Below are 8,646 nucleotides of genomic sequence, written 5' to 3' on the forward strand. Positions count from 1 at the left end.
CAAGTGGTTTCTAAGGACGCCTTTGGCAGCAGGACCACCTTGCTGCTAGTAGGCTTGTATGAGGTGTGCGTGCATATTATCAGTCTCCTCCACTTCCCTAAGCAGCTCTCTTTGTGGAAAAGCTTTTGCCCCATGCAAGTTATTTCCATTCAATACATTCCCATTTGATGAATTTCTGCTAGTGTTATTTTTAAATCTCTTGGAGATGCAGTTGACTGAATTTATTTCAGGGTAATTTGCAATAATTTATACTTTTATCACCAGTTTATAAGGATACCAGTTTTACAATAACTCTATTTTCACTGGATATTCTATGAGCTTTCATTTTATTCCGTGCCACTTTAATAAATGAAAGGTGGAATGCTGGTCTAATACTTATAATGGGTAACATCCTTAGCTATTAGTGAGGTGAAACATTTTCAACGTCATTTTCCATTTGTGTTTCTTTTTGTGTTTGTCATCTGATAGCTTTTGCCCATTTAGTTTACAGAAGTTTTAGTTTTTCTTCATTTTGTAATAAAAATCTTCATACTAAAAATCTTCCTACTAAATTTATCTACATTTTAGAACTTCGAAATAGCTTTGAATTTTCTCTCATTGCATCCTACCCTGTAGCTTCCCATTTTCCTGGATTCTGTTTTCATCTCTCTGATTTTATAATGTCAACTGTTCTTTCTTAAACATTTCAGTTGAATATTTTGCCAATTTATTTTGAATGCAATTAAAAAACTGTAATGTTATTGACACTTATATCTCATTACATTTTAATTCTGTTCAGGTCTTAAGCCTTTGGCATTGCTTAAATGAGATCATTTGCTTTGCACCAGATGATAGGATAAATGAGATGAAGTTGCTCAAGTCACCCGTGAGTGGATAGTTTGGAGAAAAAAACTATAAAAATAATAAATAAGCTATAAAGAAATTAAAAATCCTAGACCCATGTGCCAATTTTGAGGCTCAAAAAAGCCTCTTTGCGGGACAGTTCTCAGCTGCAACGGTACTATTACGTTCAAAGGGCATTTGCTGTTGTCATCTAAATAAGTGAAGATTGGCAAGGAAGCCCAGTACACTCTGACCTAAGGAGTTTACAAGAAACTCCTTCCGAATCTCTGGAAAACCTAGCCACGTGGATAATGTGCCAAAAATACTCTGTAGCCAGGACAGTCCTGGGGTGGGGGCTGTCATCCCAGAAAATACAGCTCCGTGCTGGGGGCGGGGAATGGATTTATGAGTTCATCTCCTCTTCTAGAATTTCAGCTTCTCAAATGAGACTGAATTGGACCTCGGGAGGAAGTTTCACCTTGCCCTATGACGTAAGAGAAAAGAAAGAGCATTTGAGCCCAAATGCAGGTAAAATTAAGGGCAAGGGTTGTGAAGCAAGTTCCAGTCTAAATCCAAGTATTTGGGGTGTGAGATTCTTGACCGCGGTTGGGGCTGAGCCATTGCAGGAGCGACAGAACCGTAACAGGCCGCTAGGTGGCAGATGAATACCACTTTTGCCGTGTACCCCACTGAGGCGCTTTATCCACCAAGAGAAGGAGGGCGGGATTTGGGGGCCCTGGAACCTTCCAGAACAGTAGAGATGCAACAACGCTGATGGTCCCCATCCCTGAGAAGATAGCGATACCTTCAGGAACGTCCTTTTGCGCACTCCAGCAGGGTCAGGTGCTCATGAATATCTTCTTCCAAAACTCTTTGGTCCCCACCTCCCACACCAGATCCTGCACCCAAGGACTGACTGCCGGTTATTTAGTACATCAGCCAGTTTCCAACTGACTTCCCTTGTATGTTAGACCCCGGTGTTATCCCCCGTCTTCCCCCTGACCCACTGCGACCTAAATGATCTCAGTTCAATGAAGCCTGGTATTTCCTTTTCCCTGTTATATTTTGCAGGGAGCATCTTTCAATGCCCATGTCAATGTGTTGATTAAACTCATGGTTCCCTGAGGTGCTGGACACCCGCCACCCACCAGAACTGGCCAAGACCCCTTTGTTCTCCCCATGGCTAACAAACCTGGTACTTTGATCTACAGGCAGATAGATGGTCGTGGCTTTCCACATAACCTTAAGAAAATTTTCTGCTTCAAATTACAACCTTGTCTTGGTACTGACATGTCCCACTTAATTGATCTACTTTAGCCTTAGACACTCACCTACAAAATGGGAATAATGCCTACTTTAAAAGACTATTGTGATGAATCAGAAGGATTAAAAACCTCCTCTTGATTCACCTTTATTGATGTGTGAAGCTTTACTCTTGCTTTCATCTTACATTCCAACTCCCACTGCAATTACTGCATAATTACAACATATGTAGCACTGTTTTGAAAAAACAGTTCTGTCACCGTGGTATCTACTATTACTGGAAATTGTCTTGATGTTCAGCTGTATTTGGAGAGGATGGTAAAACTTGGCTCCCAGTACCTAGAATAAAAATTAGAATAAAGACAAACACTTCCATATTATGCTGAAATTATATTTATATATAGATATAGATATTTCTTTTTCTGCAGACAGCTTTTACTGATGAGTCATTTTAACATTCAAAGAATAGCCTATTTTGATGCTACATAATCTGTACCAGAATGAGATGGATAGCTTCTCAATTCATTTCACAAAACCAGCACAACTCTGATACCAAAACATAACAATTATAACACAAAACAGAGAATCACAGATCTCAGTTAAAAATACAGATGCCAAAATACCAAATAGAACAATAGCCAGTTGAAATCAACACCACATGAAAATGTACAAAGCTTTGGCAGATACAAAAGCAAATTGAAATCCAAACTTACACACACAGAACTTGAACAGAAACACCAGAAACAAAACGTCCCCCACCCCACCCTGTCAGTGGCCTTAGGCCGGGGACCCAAAGGAACCATGAGATATCTGCTAAACAACATTAATGGGGAGGGGGGCTGCTGGTGGGGTCGTCGGTTTTATCATCGGGGCCAGACTCATCCTCATCCAGATCTTCAGACTCACACTCTGCCAGTGCTTCATAGTACTGGTATGGCCAGCACCGTGGATCTTTCTTATACAGCCTGGCCAAAAACTTCAGGACAATCATCTTGCTGGTTTCAAGGAACGCTCGGGGGCCCCAGAGGAACTCATGCTCTTCTGGCTCAGTAAAGGGGATTCGCCTGTACTCCAGGTACTTCTCCCTTACAAACACTTCGGTGATGAGCTTCTTTGTATTTCCGAAGAGACCATGTGTCTCCCGGATATTCAGCCCTAATTTACACAGAAAAGTAAAGATCAGGTCCTCCCTGACACAATTGCCTTTCATAAAGATGAGGCTCAGAACCACCATCAGGAGGCCTAACTTGGGCCTGTCCAAATAGGACACACCTGTGTCACCCTTTCTACCCTTGTTGATGAGAATATAAGAGTGGTTTTGGGGATCAATTTCCTTCAACTGGTAACCAAAAACACACTCCAGCTTGTGGCTAGCACGGCTGATGATTTCTAAGCACTCATCTTTATATTCACGGATGATGAATTTCACCATCTCCGAGCGCTTAATGGGCACCTTGGCTTGGTCCTTAACCAAGAGGAACTGCACCAGTGCATTTGCTCGCTCATCCAAGGGAGACAGTGGTTGAGTCTCCAGCTTGGGATCATAGTGGGTGGCACCACATCCCTGAGCAAGAGTAGGGAGCTCAGAGATGATCAAGGACGGAGGGCTAACTGGGCTTTCCCAGAGACCCAGGGCCCTTGAGGTGCTCGGGCCCTCCCAGGCACTCAGGGCCCAAGAAGTGCTGGGCCCTTCCCAGCCACTCAGGATCTGGGAGGTACTCAGGCCCTCCCAGCCACTCAGGATTCGGGAGGTGCTTGGGCCCTCCCAGTCACACAGGAATTGGATGGGGGTTTGCACCTCCCAGTCGTTCAAGTCTAGACTTTCCCAATGCCTGGGGGCCTGCCAGTGACACATGTTCAGCATCTTGCCACTACTATCCTCCTCTTCTGTATTCAGATGCTTCTTCTTCCGGGTGGCCTTGCCTGAGCGACGTGGTGGCTCAGCCGAGGTCTTTGAGGCCTCTTGAGTGATGGCCATCACTTGTGGGGCAGCTGCAGTCGCCATCAGGATACTGGGTCCTGCCTTGGATGCCTTTGAGGAATTCACATTGGGCTGTGGAACCCATGGGATTGCAGGCAGGGCCTCAATGCAGGCAAACGGATCCTGCAGAGTAAATGGCAGTGACTTTGGGGCCTCTGAGGTGGCAGATGGGCCCTTGAAGGCATTAGAAGAGGCAGGCTGGAACTGGGAGGTAGATGGAAAGACCCTTGGGGTGGCATTAAAGGTCTCAGATGTGGTAGGCAAGTTTTTCCAGGGAGTCGGCAGGTGTGCTCCAGCAGTTGGCATTGCCCTGGGAGCACAGAAAGTGCCACCGAAGATCATCCGGTCCTTAAGAGGAGCCTTGCGTTCCTTTGAAGAGGTCCTACGATCTTTTGAAGAGGTCCTTCGGTCCATAGAAGAAGCCCTAGATTCTCCTGATGAAGTCATCAATGATTTAGCAGAGCCCATGGGAAAATTTGCCCCTGCTAAGGGGGCTCCAGGCTGGCCCTGCAGGGCTGCAGAGGGGCCCTGCCAGGAGGGCTGGAGTTGCATGGATGGCAGCTCTGCCTGCGAGCCCGAGAGCTGGGCCTGCTGGGTGGGTAGTTGGATTTGCAGGGCCTTTTGGGAGGCGGGGGCCCCCTGAAAGGGCTGCTCCAGCTGAACCAGTGGTGGGCCCTGCCTCTGGGCCTCCTGTGTGGGCAGGGACTGCCAGAATTGCCCCTGGGCCTTTGGAGCCTGCCAGGCCAGGCTGGCCTGGGCTTGCTGTACTTCCTGGAACTCCATGGACGTTGGCATCTCCTGCGGCACTGGAGGTTGGCCTTTTGGTGCCTGCCAGATGATGGGTGGGCAGTGCACAGCCTGAGGGGCCGACAGTGGGACCGGTAGAGGGGCCGGCATCACCGTTGGGGGCGCCTGCGGGACAGCAGGAGGTGCAGTCGGCATCTGCGGTGCTGGAGGGGCTGTTGGCACCTGCGGGGCCGCCCGAATTGGCGGGGCCGCCCTCAACTGCGGGGTAGGCAGTCGAGTTTGCGGGGCCTGCCGCAGCGGTGGCGGGGGCGGCAGGGACTGCCAGAGAGGCGGTGGGGTGGCCAGGACCTGCGGGGCAGGGCGGATGGGTGGCGGTGCCTGGCGGATCAGTGGCGGTGCCTGGCGTATTGGGGGTGGGGCCTGGCGAATGGGCGGTGGGCCTGGGCGGATGGGCGGTGGGCCAGGGCGGATGGGTGGTGGCCCAGGGCGCACTGATAGAGGTGCCTGCCAAGCGATCGTCGGACCAGGCCAGGTGACCTGTGTGGTCGACCAGCCCAGGGGTGTGGCTGGCCAGCCTTGTGGTGGGGCCTGCCATCCTGGCGAGGTGGCCTGCCAGCCCGGGGGAGTGGCCAGCGGTGCCGGTGGGGCCTGTGGGCCCTGGGGAACCGGCGGAGGAGCCCTTATAACCTGTGACTGGATCTGCAGGATCAGAGGCTGAGCCTGTGGAGCCCAGGAAGCCATAGGCTGCGCAGGTGGGGCCGGCGCCGGTGGCTGAACTATCGGGGCTCCTGTCGCTGGAGGCTGGGTGATCGGAGGTCTTGAGCCTGCAGGATGGATCATCAGGACTCCAGGACCTGGAGGCTTGGCCATTGGGGCTCCTAGAGGAGGAGGCTGGGCCATCAGGGGTGCCGGAGGCGGAGGCTGGGCTATTGGAGCTCCCGGAGCAGGAGGCTGAACCATCAGGACTCCCGGAGTCAGAGGCTGGGGAATCAGGACTCCCGGAGCTGGAGGCTGCGCCATCGGGGTCCCCGGAGGGGGAGGATGGGCCATTGGGGTCGCCGGCGGAGGAGGAGGATGCGCCATCGGGGTCCCGGGAGGAGGAGGGTGCGTCATTGGAGTCCCCGGAGGAGGAGGGTGCACCATCGGGGTCCCAGGAGGAGGAGGATGGGCCATCGGGGTCCCAGGAGGAGGAGGATGTGCCATTGGTGTCCCCGGAGGAGGAGGATGTGCCATGGGGGCTCCGGGAGCCGAAGGATGCATCATCAGGACCCCCGGAGTCGGAGGCTGGGCCAGCGGGGCTCCCGGAGGTGGAGGATGGATCATCAAGACTCCGGGAGTCGGAGGCTTGCCCATCGGGCCCCCCAGAGGGGGAGCCTGGACCATCGGGCCCCCTAGGGACGGAGGCTGGGACATGGGTGCTATGGGGGCAGGCGGCTGGCCCTGCGGAGCCTCCCAAGCAGGCTGCGGTGCCTGCCAAGCGGCCAGTGAAGCCTGCAAATCAATCGGAGGTGGGTCCCAAGGGACTGGAGGGGCCCGCGAGGAGGCGGGCGGGGCCCGCATCAGAACCGTAGGGCGGCTATAAACCGCGGGCTTAGGGGCCTCCTCCGGGGGACTCGGATCTCCCAGATTCTTACTTAGCTGCGACATGTCCTTTTGCTCTGACAGCTGGTGAGCCTTTTCCTCCGACAGCTGCTGGGCCTTTTCCTCCAGAGAGAAGAGAATGCCTACGTGGCTGCTGAGAGGAGTCCTCCCTGCTGACTGGTGAATAGGAAGTGAGTGCCCTTAGCTCTGCAGCTTTCCGCAGTAAGGAGGAGGGGGGAAGGGGGCTCAATCCCGCCCCTTCCCCGCCCCCGACCACCACAAGTGGATAGTGCAGAGGGGCGTCTACCAGAAATCCTAGCCGACACAAGATCCCTCCTCACTCTGACCAGTCCCCAAATGCAGCCTGGTCAGATTCCCCATGGGTGAGTTTTCACAGGGGAGTGACAGGGACAGATTTATGTTTTAGAAATCCCTGTACTGCAGTATAGAGTTGGGAACAGACCACTGGGAACATGGAAGGTATCCAAGAGGGGGAAGATGGTGTGGTCTGAGCTCAGATACAGCAAAACGGGAGCCAGAGGGAAGAAAAGAAAATACCCACACACACATACACACGAGCATATATATATATATATATATAAAGACTCACAGTAGACACCTATTATATTTTAATGTAAATGTGAAAGAGGAGGAGAAGTCCCGGGAAAGTGGATAAATTGCTAGGGTGGGTGATTCTTACAGGGACACACTGGAGGCTCCTAAGGAAGAGAAATTGATGATTATTGGGTGGGACATAGGCATTTACAGTCCTGTAGACCTGCCAAAGAGGATAGCCTGCAGACATTTTTGTATAAAAGCTTGGGATTCAGAAGAAAACTGAATTGGGATCCAGATACTCTTCATGGAAATAGAGCTGCTGCAGGGATCGTGGTGCAGAAGAGTGAGATTTAGAGTGAAATTACTGAGGTATATCTTAGAGCTTGCAGGCATTTTCAGACACAGGCAGAAAAAGGACATCGAAGAATAGAGAGATAAGGAAAGAGACACTGGAAGTTGAGATGTTCCAGACATCTATGAGAGATAGCATTTTTAGTATGGAGGGGGGTTGGAATTCCTGTGGAGTAACTGGAATGAAACAGCAAGGTAGGTTTCCTGCTGCTTATTTTTTAGTTGCAGAGCAAGAAAGAAATTATAACAATGACAACAAAAAAAAAATCACTAGAGAATAATAAAATAGGGGAATGAATAGACCCACAGTTCATATATAGGGAAAACAGATAAACAGCATCACACAGAATTGGGTGTGTGTGTGTGGAAATTTAGCTTAAAAATTAAGCAATGTATTAACATATAAAGTAGAAGGTATCAAATGTATTGAGTAACAGTATACTATTTCATGCAGAAAGGAAATGACAGCTCCTTTAGTATAGTTTCCTGGAAATATACAAAATATTAAATATCAAGGATGTTTAGTTTAGCATAGGCTGTTTACAGCCTAGGGCAGGAGTCTGGAGTGACCAAAAAAAAAAAAAAAAGTGTGAAAGATACCACAAGGGGGCAGATGAGAATGATGAAGGCTAAACCCCACTCCGCCTGCAGTACTGTTAGCTACTGCTGCTGCTGCTGCTAAGTCACTTCAGTCGTGGCCGACTCTGAACGACCCCATAGAAGGCAGCCCACCAGGCTCCTCCGTCCCTGGGATTCTCCAGGCAAGAATATTGTTAGCTAGTAGTCCTCAAATGTAGTAATTTATGAATCCCAATGAAAGCAGAAACACATGCCCAAATTTATTATTGCCTTAAATAATGAAATGATAACTTGAGAGTGAGGTTTCAGTAGTTTCTCTGGCAGTTGAAGGGATGAGAAATCAGAATTTTTATCCCCTAGGAGCATCTTCTTTTCATAAGCAGTAGTCCTTCCCTGGTGCCTGATGATGTGTCATGCTGCCATACTCACAGAAAGATGCTTCTGAAGAATGGACACACCATATCTCATGGTTTTGGGTCCCTCTCATGGGTTGATAATAGTACATAAAAGAGTTATCAGTTTTATGAGGTTAAGAAGTGCCTACTTCACTGGGGCCATCTGTCAACCTTCACCCTCATGTTTCCCTATTATCAACCCTGTCACATATCAGTTGGTGGCTGTGGATGGCTTTAGGATAATCAGTTTATTTTTCAGCCAGTTACATTTCTACCCTCACTAAAGCACACTTCTTCTTCCTCTAATTCTGATATATAAATTCATCAGAGATTAAGCTCTCCCACTAACCATTTGTTTTTCAGGATTAT

At 49.7% G+C, this 8,646-nt stretch overlaps 1 protein-coding gene across 1 annotated transcript; it reads right to left on the reverse strand.

Annotated features, from left to right (window-relative positions):
• Positions 1–2,473: 2,473 nt before the first annotated feature.
• MAGEL2 (MAGE family member L2) lies at positions 2,474–6,598 on the reverse strand. Its single transcript, XM_014478793.2, has one exon. It carries the CDS (start codon positions 6,458–6,460, stop codon positions 2,909–2,911), a length of 3,552 nt encoding a protein of 1,183 aa, XP_014334279.2. The 5' UTR covers positions 6,461–6,598; the 3' UTR covers positions 2,474–2,908.
• Positions 6,599–8,646: the final 2,048 nt, after the last annotated feature.

Source organism: Bos mutus, chromosome 21 (genome assembly GCF_027580195.1).
Source record: "Bos mutus isolate GX-2022 chromosome 21, NWIPB_WYAK_1.1, whole genome shotgun sequence".
In the NCBI taxonomy this organism is placed as follows: domain Eukaryota; kingdom Metazoa; phylum Chordata; class Mammalia; order Artiodactyla; family Bovidae; genus Bos; species Bos mutus.